The sequence below is a fragment of the Monodelphis domestica genome, chromosome 2 (assembly GCF_027887165.1).
Source record: "Monodelphis domestica isolate mMonDom1 chromosome 2, mMonDom1.pri, whole genome shotgun sequence".
Lineage (NCBI taxonomy): Eukaryota > Metazoa > Chordata > Mammalia > Didelphimorphia > Didelphidae > Monodelphis > Monodelphis domestica.
This window is the reverse complement of record NC_077228.1, coordinates 495134887-495154126: the sequence shown is the minus strand read 5'-3', so window position 1 is coordinate 495154126 and position 19240 is coordinate 495134887. Positions and strand designations below refer to the sequence as shown.

At 46.4% G+C, this 19240-nt stretch overlaps 4 protein-coding genes across 4 annotated transcripts; 2 read left to right on the top strand and 2 right to left on the bottom strand.

Annotated features, from left to right (window-relative positions):
* Positions 1–8843: 8843 nt before the first annotated feature.
* Positions 8844–10883, bottom strand: LOC100013589 (histone H2B type 2-E-like). Its single transcript, XM_007485353.3, has one exon. The coding sequence runs from the start codon at positions 10877–10879 to the stop codon at positions 10319–10321; it is 561 nt and encodes a 186-aa protein (XP_007485415.1). The 5' UTR covers positions 10880–10883; the 3' UTR covers positions 8844–10318.
* A 186-nt stretch (positions 10884–11069) lies between these two features.
* Positions 11070–11924, top strand: LOC100013669 (histone H2A type 2-A). Its single transcript, XM_007485352.3, has one exon. The coding sequence runs from the start codon at positions 11070–11072 to the stop codon at positions 11460–11462; it is 393 nt and encodes a 130-aa protein (XP_007485414.1). The 3' UTR covers positions 11463–11924.
* Positions 11925–12796: 872 nt separating this feature from the next.
* On the top strand, positions 12797–13475 carry LOC130457524 (histone H3). Its single transcript, XM_056819322.1, has one exon. The coding sequence runs from the start codon at positions 12864–12866 to the stop codon at positions 13272–13274; it is 411 nt and encodes a 136-aa protein (XP_056675300.1). The 5' UTR covers positions 12797–12863; the 3' UTR covers positions 13275–13475.
* A 624-nt stretch (positions 13476–14099) lies between these two features.
* LOC100013557 (histone H1.4-like) lies at positions 14100–15038 on the bottom strand. Its single transcript, XM_001364664.4, has one exon. It carries the CDS (start codon positions 14853–14855, stop codon positions 14196–14198), a length of 660 nt encoding a protein of 219 aa, XP_001364701.1. The 5' UTR covers positions 14856–15038; the 3' UTR covers positions 14100–14195.
* Positions 15039–19240: the final 4202 nt, after the last annotated feature.

Sequence of the window (19240 nt, the reverse complement as noted above, 5' to 3'; positions counted from 1 at the left end):
TTATGAAAGAGTTAGCAAGTGACATTTAAGAATCATAGTTAGACTGTTGATGATATCTGGGCCACAAATTTTGATCTGGTCTTAACTGATTGTTGGAGAAGTAATATTGAAAAGAGTAGTGCTAGATTCTATCAAGATCTTATTTATAAAAGATTTGATCTGGAACATCCAAGAATTTCGACAAGCAATATGGAACCAAAGAAGCATATCTTGTAACTAGGAGACCACTTCAAAATCTCCCTGAGTACCTCCAGATATCTAAGGGAAGATGTTTCCAGGGACCAGACAACTGTATAGAACATCTGGGATTCAAGATGAAATGTGATAATTAGATGGATATTGATGCAACTCACTGCCAACTCATAACTCCATGGTAGGGAGATATGACTTTTGGCATTTCTGGCTTAGAGGTTCTTTCCATTCCAAGGCCAAGTTTGATTCCTTCTACCCTTGGTGATCCTTATGGCCCTAAGGAGGTTATCAATTCCCCTTCCCCCACTCCTGTCCTCCAGAATATTTGTTAGAATTGTACCCTTTGCAATCCCATGTATATCCCCCACCCGAAATCTGACTGGCTCCTATACCTTTCTGCTGTTATCTCTTTCCTTGAAGGCACTAGTTATTTTTGGCTTTATGGTAACCATCTTTACCTCAATCTCCCCTACTCATGGCTTGGGATTTGTGACTTGGTTATGGCCATCCCTCTTAATTTAGGTTGTTTTTAGCCCAGACACATCCCAGATGCTATGCTTCTGACCTGCTATAAGCTTTTCTTGGCTCTCTGGTGATTTGGGGTCTCTTTTCTGCCCTGTCTTCCAGGGATTACTTATTGATCTCTTCTGTGTTCTGGCTCTATGTATCATATTCAAACTCATAATACCATATTTCCCAATGCTTCTTCCAGGTTGTTAATAAGATTATGTTTCACCAGATTCTCATCCCCTGGGCCTTGACTTCCAATACCCTTGATTGGTCTGTTTACCATGGCATGGGATGCTGCCTTGATCAAAAGGGGCTAACATGGAAATTTTTTTGACCCTAGTCAAATTCAAACCTCTCTACCCTTCTGAGACTAAGAATGAAAAGACCTCAAGGACCTTTGCTTTTACTTTTAACATTCTTGATGCCTTATGTACCAACCTTTCCTAGAAGACTATGGACCACTCCCCAAAAACCTCTTGTCCAGTTTTTTCTCTGGTTTGCTGGCCAGAGTCTGAGCCACTGTCTTGCACTTGAATTTCAATAATGAGCCACTCTTCATCCCCTGAGAGGACAGAAGGGGCATTGCAAATTCTATTACCTTCCCATTACCCAATTTCTAGCCAATCATTTTATTTTCACACATTGATCTGTATACTCTCCTTTGTGGTTTTCTGCTATAAAAAGGTTCCTATTCTGTTAGGGCTATTGAGTATGCTCCAGCATTAGGATGTCTCTTCGTATTTAAGACCTCTCAGTTTCCCAGGCTGGCAAGCTGTGGATCAAGCTCAATTACTCACACTCTCCTCCCATATTAATTCAGATGCCAAGTTCTGTTGATTCTTTGTTAGTGACATCTTTCCTATACGTCCCCTTTCTTCTCTCCTACTTTAAATGTACCTTGATGCAGGCTTTCATCATTTCAAAACTATACCACTGCAAGAGCCAACTGATTGGTCTTCCTGCTTCCCCATTCCAGGTTATTCTCTGTTCAAATTTCAAAATGTTCTTCCTAAAGTGCAGTCCCTAACGAACATGCCACTGACTGGCAGCTGGATTGTTCAGATGATAGAGAGTATTGGGCCTAGAGTTAGAAAGATATGTTCAAATTTGTCCTCAGACCACTTATAGTTATGTGTGGCCCTGGGCAACTCACTTAATCTTTCTCTGCCTCAGTATCATCAACTGTAAAATGGGAATAATATAGCACCTAACTCCTAGGGTTATTACAAGGATTCAATGAGATGATAAGTTCTTAGCACAGTGCATAGTCCGGTGTAAGTGCTTAAATACATATTCAATTCCATGTCACTCCTATCTTCTATTTAATAAATTCCGGGGATAGTCTATTTATTACCTCTGGGATAATATAGAAAACCAGCTGTTGGGCATTTAAAGTCCTTCATAACTATGTTTCTTGTTATCCTTGTAGTGTTTTTACACCTTAGTCCTATAGAAGGGATTTCTTTGTTCTCTCTGAGTTTACACTTGTGAAAGGGAATCCTTTATTCCCTTTGTTATTTTGAGTTAACACTAATGTAAGTACCCCTACTTAGATTGTAAAGACAGAATTAACTCTCCTTTGTCTACTTTTGAGTTGAATCAACAAAAGATTGAACACCCTACTTGGTACTAGGTAAGAAGCTAGCAAGGTACTTAGAGAACTCACTTACTTAGAGAACTCTCCCTTTTAACTCAGTCACAAACTTGTGAATTCTATGATCAGAGTTTATAGTCTCAGCAACTCAATCATCCAGGAATCTGTGAACCCTTGTGATGAGTATTCACCTCTCCAGAAGGTGAAAACTGGTTCCCACAAACACTTCCCCTTGGCAGTGCTAGACAATTTGGAAACTGTTATTGACCCCCCATGAAGAGGGGAAGGGACAAGAAATCACCATAAAAAGCCATAAATCCTGCAGTTTGGGTCAATCAGACTTCGACTTGGTTCATGGGCTTGGAGCCTGGAACTCTTAACTCCTGGACTACTTTGTGGGGTGAGTGAAGGGCTGACTACTTTCCTAGTTTCTGGAGAGACTAGCTTCCATCTTGGAGGAGGCCTCATTATTACTAACAGCCTTCCTGGTTGAGAGCTAATTAATCTCTGCCTGGATTAAGATAGGATAGATAACTTTTCTATTCTCTTCACAATTCTCTACTTTATTGTTTCCTCTGTTTTGTAAATACATTTCTGACTCAAGATATAATAAATATTGGCAACCACATAATTTCATAAAATTATTATCCAACCATTAATTTTCACCATTACAGTCCCCTCTACCTACTCCACTGTCCAATAGCACTGGTCTTCTTGAGTTCCTCTAGCACTATACTTTATTTCCTGATGTTGTGGGAAAGCTTGAGATTAATCATGGGTAGGGAAGGGTGCTTCCTCAAAAATGACAGGCTCCTATGATTATCTTTAATATTGGGAGAAATTTATTTAGTTTTAATGTCTGGGAAGCAAGTGCAGGACCAAATTGCCTCCAGGGACGTGGTTGCAGGTCAGTCTGCCTCCTCAAAGAGAGGGAGTTCAGGATTTTTATATCCTCACAGAATAGAGTCTGCATGACTTGGAAAGAAATGAGGGGAGGGGGGAGAAACAAGGGGGATATGGTCAGGTTCCTTAGAGTCTGGGGGCATAAGCCCAGATATATATATCATTTATGACATCATGATCACAAAGGTGGGTGATGTAAGGATAATTTAGGATTGTGACCTAATCTAAGTTTGAATTTTGGTTGCCAGGGGATAACCCAAATAAAATACCCAAGTCAGTTTGGAAATCTATGGTGGTTTAATCAATATGTAGAGAAGAAATCAAGGAGACGAGAGATTTCTCCCACCTGGCCTGTGTAGGTGAGTTCAAAGTCCTCCGCCACTAGGTCTTTGAAGATTAGAGGCTTTTTCTAAGAGGATAGTGTTTGGAAGGTAAAAGAGAGAGAAATCAGCCTAAACTCTGAGAGATCTCAGAGAAGACGCCTCATGTAACTGTGAAAATGTGGTTTGCCAAGACTGTGAATTGCCAAAACTGTAAAGGTTTCAGCCAAACTGTAAAGATAGTTTTTAGTGTCTTGATTTAAAAATCTAAAATTAAGTGGTCGCCATGGGAAAATTCCCAAATATGAAAGTCAGCTGGGTTTTATGGAGATTTTAATTAATACAAATGAAGGAATTAAGGGAAGGGGAGAGAGAGAGAGAGAGAGAGAGAGAGAGAGAGAGAGAGAGAGAGAGAGAGAGAGAGAGAGAGAGAGAGAGAGAGAGAGAGAGAGAGAGAATAGTAGAAGGGGACTAGGGCAAATGGCCTAGGCCTGAGCCTAAGGGAGATCAAGTCAGTCTTTATCACTCACCACAAGTTCGTTTTCAAGCAAGCTCTAAAACTCTGAACTCCAACTCCAACTTCCAATCCAAAAACTCCCTCCAACTCAATAAGTCCCTTTCTTTGAAAGAAATTTTCTCTTATGTCACCTCCTCTAAATTTTTACGTCTACCAATCATAGTAGACGCTTTTCCCCAAGGCTGCACATTCTTAGTTCTCTTCTTTTGTTCTCACCTTCTCTGGTTAGATTAAATCTACTGAGTACTTCACACCTCTTTTGTTAAGTTTGCCTTTTGTAAGTTGCTTGACCTTTTCGTGATTAATTTAACCTTTATAGGTACTGAGCACCTTTTTGTATTAGATCTAAAAATAGACCTAGCTTAAGGTTCTAGCCTTACTATAAGTATGAGTTAGGGACTTTTCATTGTTCAATCAGGAGTTTGCAACTTTATCTTCCCCTAAGGCATTGTTTGAGTAGGCTGGAGTAATTTTAAAAGTTCTCAGTACATTCCTGACCAAGTACCTCCATTGTTAGAAATGGGGAATAGCTTAATCAAATCTTCTGAAGTAGAGTCTGAGCAGTTTTAAGTTTCACATCACCTGAGCTAGGTTACTAGACTTCCTCCAGTATGGTATCAAGGAAAACTCACCACTAAACCAGGACAATAGCAGCTGCCATGCCAAGATGCCAACAATCTCAACAAGTTGCTGCCAGCCACCTCTCCACCTTCAAAGAGACTAGAGAGAGGAAGTGATGCAAAATATATAGATGGTTTTACATCACTTTCCTGCATCTCACATGCACCAATGATATCTTAGGCTTGACTTAGGACAGCCCAGAGGTCTATCAGTTCTTTCTGATTTGTCATTTGCTAGTACATGTCTTTCATAGGCCATCCTCCTAAATACTTAATCCTTAAATATGGGTGTAGACATTCCTGATTTTGTTAGACTAATTAGGGTGGAGTAATCTAAAGTTCACAGTGAGTGGCCTATCTTGAAGTGTTTAAGGTGCAAACAGAAGGTATCCCTCTGTGCTAAGATCTCTATCATAAAAATAGTGTAAACACATCTAAAAAGAGAGACAGAGAATTGTTTATTTATTCAGACTTCTCTTTGGTTGCACTAGGGCCTGCTTTCTTCAGTCAGCACTGCAGGGGTGCAAAATTGGGAAGTTGCTCATGTAATCCTTGACCTGGGATTCTTCTAGAGACTTGGGGTGTCCAGGGGACCCTGTGCCCCCATCTCACTGACTCCAGGCATTTTCCTGGAGAATTCTCTCAGAGTTTTCTCAATCCTTATCTCCACCTGCTGGTTTCCCTGACTTCCTTCTTCAAGTTTCAGATAATATCCTATCTTCTGCAAGAAGTCTTTTCTGGTTCTCCTTAAACAGTCCCTTCTCCCTGAGATTAGATCAGTTTATGCTGTATGTATCTTGTTTGTACATAGTTGTTTGTATGTTGTCCTTGAGAGCATTGATGATTTAGGGGCTTTTTTTCAGACCCAATGCTACCTACAAAACAATATAATAAACATATATTAAGGGACTACTATGTGCTAGGCACTATGCTAAACACTGGGGGTACAAATAAGAAAAAGTAAGTGCCTGCCTTCAAGGAGCTTACAATCTAATGGGAGAAGGAAGCTGAAATGAGGAAAGCAGAGCTAAAGATTACCTGATAGGGAAACAATGATAGTGGAGTTCAGACCAAATTAGCTGGTGGGAAATGAAGAACTGGCTGAGATTCTGAGCCTTCTTTAAAGGATGGCTTTGAGGGGAGTTTTTTGCTCTGCCTTACAGTCTTCCAATCCGAGGGACAGAAGCAACCAAGGGTACTGAAATCGTGGGAGAGCTAAAGCTCCATGACGATGAATTTCCTAGTGCTGAATTTTTGGTGGGTATGGAAAAGTTAAAGTGAGTGACAGGGAGATGATGATGGGGTTGACATCAAGACAAACACATGGTGGAAAAAGTCTTCCTGTAGGTACTAGAAATCCTTGATAATTTGGTAAAATAACTACAGAAGTTAAAAAATATTTAATTTAGAAAATAATCTTTGAAGAAATAAAAACTTAAATATTAAATCCAAGGAAGAAATCTGAGCTATTAGCAATCATTAAAATTTTCTAATCTGCTAATAAAGAGATACAAATTAAAGGAAATCTGAAGCTGTATTTTATACCTATCAGACTTTCAAAGATGACAAATGTGGAAAATCTTAAGGGTTAGGGGGCCTATAGGAAAGGAGGTGCACTTGTACACTTTTGATAGAATTGTTGAACTGTTCCAGGTATTCTGGAAAGGAATTTGGAATAATGCCCAGAAAGTTACCTTTAAATTATCCAGGGGGCAATTAGGTGATTCAGTGGATTGAGAGTCAGGCCTTAGAGATGGAAAGTCCTGGGTTCAAATTTGTCCTCTGACACTTCCTAGTTCTGTGACTATGGGCAAATCACTTAATCCCCATTGCCTACCCTTTACCACTAAAACAGAAGGAAAGGATTTAAAAATAAACTGTCCATACACTTTGACCCAGCTAGACCACTACTAGATCTATAGCCAAAAAAAAGGGGAAAAAAATGAAAAGGATCTGCATGTGCATAAATATTTATAGCAGCTTTTTTCATAGTAGCTAAAAATGGGAAACTTGGACACTATCCACATATTAGGAAATGGCTAAGCAAATTATGGTGTTAGAATTTCAATGAAATATTATTGGAACATTAAAAAATGGACAATTTAAGAAGAAACTAGGAAAGCTTTTATAACTTGATGTAGAGGGGGAAGCAAGCATAACTAGAAGAAAAAAGTATGTTGTTAAAAACTAAAGAATAATATTTTTTAAAGACTTTAGAACTCAGAAAAATAATCACGAGACCAAAAGAATGAAGATAAAACATGGACACAGAGAGATAGACACACATACACACACACACACACACACACACACACACACACACATACACACACCTCTAGCCAGAGGAATAAAACTGAAAATTAAGGGATGTGTATTTAAATATATCTCGTGTGAAAATCTGTTTTCTGAATCTCAAGTAATTGAAAGAATTAGCTTTCCTTGAAAGCATTGCTAATTATGGAATGTGGGTGGTAGAAAGAATAGTAAGGAGAGATTATTATTTAAAAAAATACTTGTTACTTAAAAAAATAAACTTTTTTAAATGGAAAAAACAACCTGTTCATGAGCTTTGAGCATTTATTAATTGGAGAATGTATCTTATTCTTATATTGATTGTGTTTTATATAACTTGGAAATGAGATCATCAGGAAAATTACTGAAAACATTTCTTTTCCCAGTTAAGTCTTTTTATTTTCTTTTTCTATTAGCTGTATTGGTTTGATATTGCAAAGCTTTTTAGTTTTGTGTAATCAAAATTATCCATGCTATATTGTTAAACCTCTCTACCCTTAGTTTAGTCATGGACATTTCTCCTCTACAGAGATCTGAAAGGTAATGTATTTGTCTCTCTTATGTGTTTTAATATGATCTTTTATATTTAAGTACTGTATCCAGCTAGAAATTATATTGATATATATTGCAAGATGTTGTTAGTGTGAGGTATGAATACATACCTAGTATCTGGCCGGCTGTTTTCCAGTTTTCCCTGCAGTTTTTTATTGAATATTGTGTTTTTACTTCAATAGTAGGAGTCTTCGAGTTTATTCAACATCAGTTTTTAGGTTTGTTGTATACCTTATCTTTTCCCCAAGGATCATCTCTATCTTTAAACCACTATCAAATCATTTTGATAATTAGTGCTAAGTATTGTAGTTTGAGATCTAGTACTGATAACTCCTTTCCTTTCCAATTTTCTTACATTTATTTCTTTGAAATTCTTGACTTTTCCTATCTCCTAATTAATTTCATTTGCTCTGTGAAGTAATTGTTGGGTAAATCTAATTCTTATGGCATTCAAAAAGTAAAATAATTTAGATAGTGTCATTTTTATTATCTAAGTACACACATAACAATTATTTCATCATATAAGACTCTCTTTCCATGAAGCATAGTTTGGAGTTGTGCATTAATTTCTTTCCTTGGTAGGTAGACTTGAAAGAATTTTAAATTCTATAGCTATTTTAAATGGAATTTCTCTTCCCAATTCTTCCAGCTAGGTTTTGTTAAAACACAGAAATGCTGATGACTTGTGTGGACTTACTTTAATTTCCTTTTATTAAGTTTTATTGAGGATGGGTCTTTTCTCCTAGTTAGGAAAGCTTATTCAGCTGGCTGAAACCTACTCCATGGGATGTGAAAATTGACTTAAGGCCTCAAATATTCTCTAAAAGAAGCCAAATAGCCAACTAAGTCTTCACAAAGTAATTTGGCCAGACACTTAACACAGTTATCTTTGAGGCATCTAAACTTTTCATATCAAATAAGTTTATTATGAACCCTCTAAAAAAATTTAATCTGTAAAATCATTTACTTTACCTATATACAGTGTTTAAATCAATCTCTTTCCTCAGAGGATTTCTAAGACTATGTTTCTGTTTAACTAAGCATGCTCAACTTTTATGACCTAAACAGTATGTGTTGGATTAGTATATGTCAAAATTATTTCTATCTCTCTGATATAATTTTTTACTTGTAAATCCTTATTTATAGACTCCTAATCTTTGTTCAGGATTATTTTTCTACCTCCTGAACCTGTACTTAAGCATAATAAAACTTAATTTTTTCCTTTATAATGTGTTTTGTGGCAATTTTTTCCAGTAACTTACAACATGAACACAAAGAGATAGTTCTCCCACAGTAAGATTTTACTGTTATAATAGCAATAATAATAGTGATGGCCAACATCATTGCTTAACCACAGATTTATTATATGCATTTTATCCTCTTTACACATAATACTGGCTCTTTGGTTTTAGACATATAATTACATAATATACTATATAAACGATATATTACACGTAAAATTATATGTTATAGATAACAATACGTGACTTACAAGAAGGAAAGGTACAATTTTCTTGTTAAACAGAAATGGGTGTTTAATTCCATCCAAAGTTTTGCTGTATTTATGGATATTTTGGCTTCTCTCTAATTAATTATATGTAGTTTTCCTAATACTGAACCCCACTTCCATTTCTACTCTAAGTTCAACCTGACCACCATACTATTTAACATCAGTAACTTGATGTAGATTCTAACAACATTTTTTATTGACTTATTTTGTGGACAATGGTCATTAGAAACAGCAATCCAATTTTCCCGGAGTCTTTTGAAACATCAAGTTTGGATATCAAGACCTTGTTTGTACCCAATTTCGTAAAACCCTGTCTTATTTTGCAAATAGTTTCGAAAATATTGAAATTGTCTTAAAGTTTAAAAAAACAATGACTCAGGTCTAAAGTTCCATGGATCTCACGTGGGAGTTTTATGTTTTGTTCATTTTTGCCGGAGGCAGGGCTTTTTTTTTTCCTTCTCAGTAGTTGTTAGTGGGGTTACATTCTGGTCAATACTCACTAAAATTGCTTTTATTGGCATGCACCAAGTTTCCTTGGTAACCCCAGGGGCAAAACCGCAGAAATTTAAGCCCACAATCCTCCGAACACTTGTCTGGAAACCCAAAACATTCTTCAGATGCAATGACTCAATAATATTATTTTTCGCAATGCAAACTGACTTTGCTCAGACCTTTGATAGTCCTGAGAATTGAGCGTCCACCTAAAAGCATTCAATCAGGTGGTTTGATAAAAAGTTTTAAAGAACTAGACCCAGAAGGCAAAATCTTAAAAGGCAAAAGAATGCTAAAAGGTATTCTTTTCTCCTTGTTGACGTGAGAACTTGGCCGGGGCTGAGGCCGGGAGGAGACTGGGGGGGTGGGGTGAGGGAGGGAAGATGTTTCCCAAGTTTTGAGGCTGCGCGCTGTGGCAGCGAGCCGGGTGGGAAGGGAAGGGACGCGACGGGAGGGCGAGGGAGGAGCCTAGGATGGAAGCGAGGCAAAGGAGAAAAAGTTCAAAGAGGAAGGGAAGGTTTTCAAGAGTTTTAGCTGCGCAAGCGGGTGCCGGCTGACCCCGGGCTTCGGGGAAAGAAACGACCAGAAGCCGGCACTTCCGGCAGGCAAGAGCGCAGCAAGCACAAGGGGAGAGGAGGCGAGGGTGGACAAACAGGTTATGTTATCTTATGTAGGCAGGCAGGTAGGTAGGTAGGTAGGCGTCGGGGCTCCCGAGCCCTCGGGTGCGTGAGACAGCTCGTTTTGTCTTGAGGGCAGTGGGTGGCTCTGAAAAGAGCCTTTGTTTCGGGGCGGGGGGCGGACTCCCGAGGCAGCCGCTTACTTGGAGCTGGTGTACTTGGTGACGGCCTTGGTGCCCTCCGACACGGCGTGCTTGGCCAGCTCCCCGGGCAGCAGCAGGCGCACGGCCGTCTGGATCTCCCGGGAAGTGATGGTCGAGCGCTTGTTGTAGTGCGCCAGGCGGGAAGCCTCGCCGGCGATGCGCTCGAAGATGTCGTTGACGAAGGAGTTCATGATGCCCATGGCCTTGGAGGAGATGCCGGTGTCAGGGTGGACCTGCTTCAGCACTTTGTAGACGTAGATGGAGTAGCTCTCCTTGCGGCTGCGCTTGCGCTTCTTGCCATCTTTCTTCTGGGCCTTGGTCACGGCTTTCTTGGAGCCCTTTTTGGGGGCGGGAGCAGACTTGGCCGGCTCGGGCATGGCGAAAGCAGGAAAGGGGCTGAAAACAGAGGAAGCAACGAGTTCGGGAACGAACGACGTGAAGCGGCTGAGCCGGGCCCCGCTACTTATAGTGCTCATATGCAAATGAAGGCTCGGGAGACACCGTCCTCTCATTGGCGGCTTCTCGGGGGTGTCGTCATAGGCGGAGAGGACGGCCATGTAAATAACGGAATCGCAGGCGAGCCTCCCTAGTGGCCAGTCGGACAAAGACGGCGCGTCAGCCAATCGGACGGGGCCGTTCCACACTGCTGGCGCAAGGTATAAAAGGCCCCAGAGCTGCGGGGCTGGCTAGCAGTGTAGTTTCTCAGTTGTCGACTGACGCAGCTGTGTTGTGTTCGCATCCGTCATCATGTCTGGCCGCGGAAAGCAGGGAGGCAAAGCTCGCGCCAAGGCAAAGTCGCGCTCTTCCCGGGCCGGTCTGCAGTTTCCCGTGGGCCGTGTGCACCGCTTGCTCCGCAAGGGCAACTACGCCGAGCGGGTCGGCGCCGGCGCCCCGGTTTACATGGCGGCCGTGCTGGAGTACCTGACGGCTGAGATCCTGGAGCTGGCGGGCAACGCGGCCAGGGACAACAAGAAGACGCGTATCATCCCCCGTCACCTCCAGCTGGCCATCCGCAACGACGAGGAGCTCAACAAGCTGCTGGGCAAGGTGACCATCGCCCAGGGCGGCGTGCTGCCCAACATCCAAGCCGTCCTGTTGCCCAAGAAGACCGAGAGTCACCACAAGACCAAGGGCAAGTAAACGGACTCGGAGCTCCCGGGGCCCGAAAGGCTCTTACCCGAAACCAACGGCTCTTTTCAGAGCCACCCACCCTGTCAAAGAAAAGGTGCTGTTTCCGAACGCCACTGCCAAGGCAGTCACGCTGTTTGTCACCCGCCTCCTTTAACCCCAAACGCTTCCCTGGTCCCAACGCCAGCTGAAACCGAACGAGAGGCTTTTAAAAAAAAGGCCCCTTCTTGTACTCGCAAACGAGGACGGGCGGGCGGCTGGCAACCTGCGCTTCGCTCTAGCCTCGCCCTTCCTCACCGGCGTCCAGCGCGCTGCCGCTTGGGACTTTTAGTTCCTCTTGGCCACTGGAGAGGTGGCAAAAAGTTTCTCTAGCACACAAAAGTTTGTGGGGATTCCGGCGGCTAGCTCCGGACTCTGGCCCGGCGGGCTGGGACCCCCAAACTTCGGAGTTTCAATAAAGTATCGTTGACCTAAGCACTCGCCTCACAAGTCGGGAGTCGAGTCTCCCGGCCAATCGGCCGCTCGGGCGGTCTTTTCATATGCTGTCCAGAGTCCCAGAACACAATGGAATCCTGCGGGCACGGGAGGGAGGGTTCCCGGAAGCACTCACTTCACTGCACTGCACTGCACTGCACTGCCCAACTTGGGGGCCCTGTTCTTACTAGGAAGCGAAGGTTGAAATGAAAAGGGCTTCTTTCTTCCCTTCACCCAGACCAGTCTAGTGCTTTGGGTCGGGTGGCCGGTGGGCGCTCGGCTTTGAAGAGCCGCGGGAGGGCCTTGGCGCCGAGAGGGGACAAGATTTGTGGCCCGCAACACCCAAATGCCGGGGAACTAGTAAACGAGAGAGGTTGCGGGGGGGGGGGGGGGGGAGGGAGGAACGGGACGGGGGGGAGGCAGAATGGGGGACGACATCGTGTCACGGAACCGAACACTAATTTAGGGGTTCTTTTAGCGCCAGAAGAGAGAGGAAGGGGGCGACGGAGCGAGGAAGAAACGGAGAGAATGCCGGGACCGGCTGCACAACTTTGCACAACAGGGAAATGGACAGAGAATCCAGCCTTGGGGAGACATTGATGAAGTGCAAAGGACACAGGCGTGCGCCAGGGGTTTCCCGGGTGTGTGGGACCAGAGTGGGAGGAGGGAGGACCCGGGTGGAGGGAAAGGGGAGCTAGAAGAGGGAAGGAGGGGTGAGCGGCGGGGCGGGCGAGAGGTCGCAAACCGGAAAGCGCATCGAACGTCCAATGGAAAGCAAATGTTGTGGAGTCTGCGCTGCGACCAATCGCGGCGCAGCGCGGGAGTTTCAAACTCCCTGAGCCCAATCAGGGTGCTGCTGCGTCTATAAAGGCAACCGGCGCGCGTCCCCTTCTCAGTCGTCTCTCGGCACAGGAGAAGCTCTCCACTTGCTCTCTTACCATGGCCCGTACCAAGCAGACCGCCCGTAAGTCCACCGGTGGCAAGGCTCCCCGCAAGCAGCTGGCCACCAAGGCCGCCCGCAAGAGCGCGCCGGCCACCGGCGGCGTAAAGAAACCTCACCGCTACCGGCCCGGCACCGTGGCCCTGCGGGAAATCCGTCGCTACCAGAAGTCGACGGAGCTGCTGATCCGCAAGCTGCCCTTCCAGCGACTGGTGCGAGAAATCGCCCAGGACTTCAAGACCGACCTTCGCTTCCAGAGCTCGGCCGTCATGGCTCTGCAGGAGGCCAGCGAGGCGTACCTGGTGGGGCTGTTTGAGGACACGAACCTGTGTGCCATTCACGCCAAGAGAGTGACCATCATGCCCAAGGATATTCAGCTGGCCCGCCGCATCCGCGGTGAGAGGGCGTAAGGCGCTGCTTTTCCTTTGCGGAAAGCCCACACCCCAAAGGCTCTTTTCAGAGCCACCCATCTTCTCACGAGAGTAGCTGTGACCGCGTTACACTGACTCCCGGCCCGACTTTGCCCCTTGTCCCGCGTCCCTCTTCTGTCGTTCTGCTCGTCCTCAATGGGCGCAGGGACGTAAAGGCGTAGTTAAGGGACAAAGCCTTAACCTCCTTCCCCCCCCCCCTTCCCAAATCGCTCCCAATTGGTTCTATTTCGTCTCCTTGTCCTCTACAGCGCGGGCAGCCCGCTCTTTCCTAAATAGATATCCTGCATGTATTGTGCGTGTATGCCCAAGAGAGCGTCTCTAGTCATGAAAGGCAGTTTGACCAGATGCTTGTGACTGCCTTCCTTTTCTAAATCCTCACCTATCTTGCCTTTTTGTCATGAGAAACGCAGGCCAAGTCTTAGTCCGCTCTGCCCTGAAGCTGTATTATATATATATTAATGTTGGTATGTCCGAGAAAGCAGTTTGACCAGACGCTTGTGACATGTAGTATCTTGCCCGCCTTCCTTTTCTAACCCCCCCCCCCCCAATTTAGAGAATAAAATGGTGGGGCCTAGAATCCTCACCCCTCTTGCCTTTTTGTCATAAGAAACGCAGGCCAGGCCAAGTCTCTCGCATCTTTGTACATATAGCAAAAGCTAAATAAACCGGTCCCCCCCCAAACCCCCCCTTTCTTCTTCGGCATGGGGAGCAGCCCAGAGGGAAAAGGATACGTGCGTCTTAATGGATAGTCGAGGATTATTATCAAGCTAGAGGACCACAACCTAGAAAGTGTGTGTTTGCAAGATAATTGACTTGTGTATGCAGGCTCAGCTCTTTTTCTGAGGTGAGTGGGTGGCTCTGAAAAGAGCCTTTGGGTGTGTCAAGTTTCGAGGGCTAGCTCTACTTCTTGGCTGCCGCCTTCTTGCTTTTGGCGGCCTTGGGCTTAGCTGCTTTGGGCTTGGCTACCTTCTTGGCCTTGGTGGCCTTGGGCTTGGCCGGGCTCTTGGCCACCTTCTTGGGCTTGGCTGCCTTGGCCTTCTTCGGGCTCTTGGCCGCTTTCTTGGCGGCCGCCGGCTTCTTCGCTTTCTTGGGGCTCTTCTTCGCGCTCTTCTTGGCTCCTGCCGACCCCGTCGCCTTCTTGGGCTTCTTGGCCGCGCCGGCAGCCTTCTTGGTCTTGCTGGCAGCGGGCTTCTTGGCCTTCGCCTTCGTGTCGGCCGCCGGGGCCTTCTTGTTCAGCTTGAAGGAGCCCGAGGCGCCGGTGCCCTTAGTCTGCACCAGAGTGCCCTTGCTCACCAGGCTCTTGAGCCCGAGCTTGATGCGGCTGTTGTTCTTGTCCACGTCGTAGCCGGCGGCCGCCAGCGCCTTCTTCAGGGCTGCCAGAGACACGCCATTCCGCTCCTTGGAGGCGCTCACGGCTTTCGTGATCAGCTCCGACACAGGGGGACCTGCGGCCTTGCGCCGCGCTCCTCCGGCCGCCGAAGGCTTCTTGCCCTTTTTCTTGGCCGGGGCCTTCTCCGCGGGGGCAGGGGCGGCTGGAGCGGCGGGGGCCGTCTCGGACATGGCAGCGAAGCGACGGTAGGGCAGCGACAGTGAGAAGTCACTAGAGGACGCCGCGGACTCGCGAATTAGGGAGCTCCGAGCTGACCCACTTATATATAGGTAAGGGCTGCCCTGTGATTGGTTCGCCGTCCCAGCCCTCCTAGCTCGCAAGGAAGGAAAATGGCTCCGCTCTCTTCTCCGGCTCTGCTGGCTAAGCTTTCCAAAAGCAGAAAATGGAGACAGGGAAGGGGAGGGGCCGGCGGGAGGGGGGCGGGGGAAAGCGGGCGGAGGAGGAGGAGGAGGAGAGACCCCGAGAGGGAGAAGTTCGCCTGCGGGGACACGACCCCGCCCCTCGCCTCTCCGGATTCCAGCCCGTGGAGGAGACCATCCTGCTAAGAAACTAGGCGAGCGCTTTTTGGTCGGCTGCTTGTTTGATTTTTATGCTTTTGTTTCGTTCTGCAAGGGTAGACACGATCGGCTTGAACTCTCTCGCTGAACTCAGTCACCACAACTGAACCCACCGTGCCCCCTGCCAACTGATGGCCGCCTGAGCCGATTCCAAGCCCCTTTTTCTGGAAGGCTTTGGAGTTCACTGATAGCCCAACGCGGCCGCGACGCCGACTGAGCAGAAGGCGACCTGCTGTGGTTTGAAAGGCTGGCCGCGGGGAAGGCCGAGAGTTCCGTGGGAGGGTTGGATGGGGAGACAGTTGTTGCAGAAGCAGCTAACTAGCAAAAGTTAGGTCCCCAACAGCCCGACGATTTCAGCAGACTCTGGACGACCGACCACTCCTCTCGAGAGGCGCGGAGGGAAAAATGGCCACTTGAATTTCGGTTAGGTGATTGGAACATTTCCTCCCATCCTTAAGGCTATATAGGATTGACTCTTGAGAAATGTGGCCGAAAGTGTGAGCAGATGAGGTTTCTGGAGGGCTTGAGACTCCACCGTAAGGGGAAGGGGCACACGGGGGTCTGGGTCGCTCCCGCCAAAGCTGTAACTTCCAGTAGGACTGACTAGTTGCCGGTTTTTCCTGGCTCCCAGCCCGGCATTGGATTCAGTACACTGATATTCCTCTTGCTAAGTTGGCATCTGGTCCAGGAGACAGTGAAGTAAAGACGAAGAAAATGTCCAAGTTACTTTTCCTCCTCCCTCCTTCCCTTTTGGTAATAATTTCATCGTGGAAAGAGGAGGGAGCCCAGGGCTTGGACTGGACAGGAAAAGGTGCCGAGGTCCCACCCCCTTCCAGGGTAATGGAGCCCCAGGTACAAGGGAATTTCAAGGGTGAATCTTGTGGTCAGGTCCCTAGGATATGCACTCTTTACTGGGACTATAACAAGGGAATACTTAAATCTGAGCTCAGACACTTCCTAGGGGTGACTGAGCCAGTTTCTGGGCATGTCACAGATTGCCTAGCCCTTGCTTCTCTTCTGTCTTAGAACTGGTACTAAGCAGAAGACAGGGGCATTCAAACAAACAAAAACCGGCAATCGTTTACTCTCCATTTTCATACATGTTGATCATAGGAGTCTGGGGTTAAGGAAAAGCACCAGACATGTTATCCTTGCCTGGCGGAATAGGGAGGAGGGAAAGGTGGACTGTTTAGCTTCTTATTTGGAACTGCACAGGTACCAGTAAAATCACTTGAAAGCACTTGGGAAAAGGAAAGGGTGACATGTAAAGACTCTTGGCAGTACCTGCAAAGTCAGCAAGAATAGTAAATGTTCCACTCTGATTTGGTTAGTTTAAGAAGTTCTAAAAAGTCTCATTAGTCTACATCTCTTTAGAAAGGAATAAATGCCCTGGGTATCCCTTCACAAGTGTCATTCAGAAAGATCCAGATAACCCTTTTATTCTCAAACCTGCAGAGCAAAGGAGATGGCAGAACTGTAATCTGTCCCCTAATCTAACTCTGGGCTAAATGGAAGGTACCACAGTAGATGTCCCTCAAGCTCCCAGCCCCAGTACCAGTAACATCTGGGAATGGATGTCTGCTTCCTTCACTTGACAACAAATAAATCTTGTCACTCTGAGTGAGTGTTTTTTAGAACAGGCAAAAAAAAAATTGCCCCACACTCTTTGTTTTCATTCATTACAAATCCAAAAGGGGGTAAGGTGGGGAATAAAGGTGCATCACAGCCATTAAGAGCATAGGTCATTCACTCCCAGTAGAATATGGGGCTCCTGGAGGACAAAGATGAACAGTGTATTCTGTGACAGAAAGAGGGTAGGTGAGAGATTGAGTACCTGGACATCTGCCTCTGGCAGTGATGGCAAACCTTTTAGAGATGGAGTTCCAGGCTCCACCCCCAGACCAAGTGCCAGGAGGACCCTCCCCACCCCCTTTACCCCACACAGGGGAGGGAGGAAGCACCCCCATTGAGCTGCTGGCTGGAGGAATGTCCTCAGCAAGGGTAGAAAGGGGGAGGGGAGTGGCCTGAGTGCTTCCCTCCCCTCCAACTTTCAACCTGTGACCTGTCTACCTTATTTTCTGTGCCCTCCCATTGGGCTGCTAAAGCAAAGGGGTAGACAATCTGGGGGTGGGGGGTGTCAGGCACAGTGGAGGGGGGGCAGGGGGGGGAGCAGCTCTGCCTTTCTAGTAATGAAGGGGGAGGGGAGGGCAGCTGAGTGCTCACAGAGAGGGTTCTGTGTGCCATTTTTTGGCACCTGTGCCATTGGTTGGTTCGGCATCACTGGCCTATAGTGATGGGGGCCACTGAGACTTGGTTGGAAAAAGTATTTCTTCTCTTTGCCCCCAGCTACCTCAGTCCCTCCTATTTCCCCAAAGTGGTTCTAGGTTCTGAGAGATGTTGGAAGAATGGAAGGAAACCCCTTCTTTCTCCTGAAGGGAGTACTAGTTGTACCTGCCTGGGCTTCCTGACCTCCCACAAGAGCCTGTACCACTCTGAATCCTACACACCTGGCTTAGTCTTCATCATCTCCATTGTCCCCCCACACCATTCTGTGCAGGAGCTGCCTCACTCATTCTCTTATTCCTAGAAACAGATCTGAGAAACAAAGAGCCAAACTGGTTGAATGATCTCCTTTGATCTCTCACTTTCCTGCAGCCCTGCACCCCCATCACACACACACACACACACACACACACACATCCCCCTGCCAAGCCTGCTGACCTCACAGGCAAAGGTTAGAAAGGGCAAGTTTGGGGTCAGATGCACTTCATCTACTGGGTACTTGCATATTGATAGTGGAGGGAGGGGATGGAAAGACTGACTCCAGTAGTCTGGCACAGCTGGGGGCACAAACTGGTAACTGTTGCAAAGAATCCCAAAGTAGAAAGCTTTGTAACAAGGTATGTCCTGAACTCCTCTCCCCAGGCTCCTTCCCGAAGGTGTATCTGTATCCGGGGGGGCTACAGAATATCAGTAGCCAGGCAAGGCTAAGAGGAAACAATGTCTCATCCAAAGCCACAAAAGTCACCTTTTCCAGCAGTGAACTTCAGCTCCTGCGGCCAGCAGTCCCCTCCCCTCCCCCCATCCGTCTCAACCTGGGTCTTCTAGACCAGGACAAACAAGGAAATCCTTTTAGATCTTGAGAGCTTGTGTTTTCCTGAAACTCGATCCTTCTAAAGACTGTGTGAGTGTACTGGAGGGGGTCGTACAGCCCCAAAGGGATTTAGGGTATATTGCCTACCTACAAAGAAGTCAGAATCTGGGGGCCAGGGGGACACCCCCAAGAAGAGTCCTCCCACTCTTTTCTCACTGAGCAAAAACCTAATAAGGTCTCCAACCCGCTCCTCCTAAATTCTCATTGCTCCACTGATGATCCCTTTGTCTCCTTCTTGACCAGATGCCAACTTACCAAGAGGAATTCTAGTATGCTTGGTTCAGTGCTGGGCTGGGAGCCAGGGAGATCTGAGAAGCAGTCCTACTGTGACCTCTTACAAGCTATGTGGCCTTGGGCGAGTCTCTGGACCTCTTTTCCTCCCCTGTAAAACGAGGGGCTTTCCTTCTGTGACCCAGGAGATCCCTTTCAGCCCTAAATCTCTCCTTGCCCCTTCTTGATCATCTCAGCTATACTCTTGGCATGGCACTGGTTCCATAGCCTGTGGGAGTAGGGGACAGAGACTGCACACAGAGGGCAAGGCCCACCTACACACACAGGCCCATGGACTCGGTGCCCCAGGGAAAGGCCAGCACATCCCCACAAGCCCTCTGAGGAACCAGCAGGCAAGATGAAGAAGATCAAGTGGAAGCTGGAGCAGGAGGCAGCACTGGGAAATTTGCCCTGGGAGTTGGGTGGATTGTACAGGGCTGGTCAGCCCTCTATGGAGCCCAGTGCCTGACTCCTGGCAGAGACAGGAGTCCCAGGGCAGGGCAGAGACCCACTGGAAAAGAAGGAAACTTTTTTTTTTTTTTTGCTTGGGATGACCAATGGAGTTAATGACAAC

Coding starts and splice junctions, on each gene's coding strand:
- LOC100013589 (XM_007485353.3), bottom strand. CDS start 10,879: ATGGCCGTCCTCTCCGCCTATGACGACACCCCCGAGAAGCCGCCAATG.
- LOC100013669 (XM_007485352.3), top strand. CDS start 11,070: ATGTCTGGCCGCGGAAAGCAGGGAGGCAAAGCTCGCGCCAAGGCAAAG.
- LOC100013557 (XM_001364664.4), bottom strand. CDS start 14,855: ATGTCCGAGACGGCCCCCGCCGCTCCAGCCGCCCCTGCCCCCGCGGAG.
- LOC130457524 (XM_056819322.1), top strand. CDS start 12,864: ATGGCCCGTACCAAGCAGACCGCCCGTAAGTCCACCGGTGGCAAGGCT.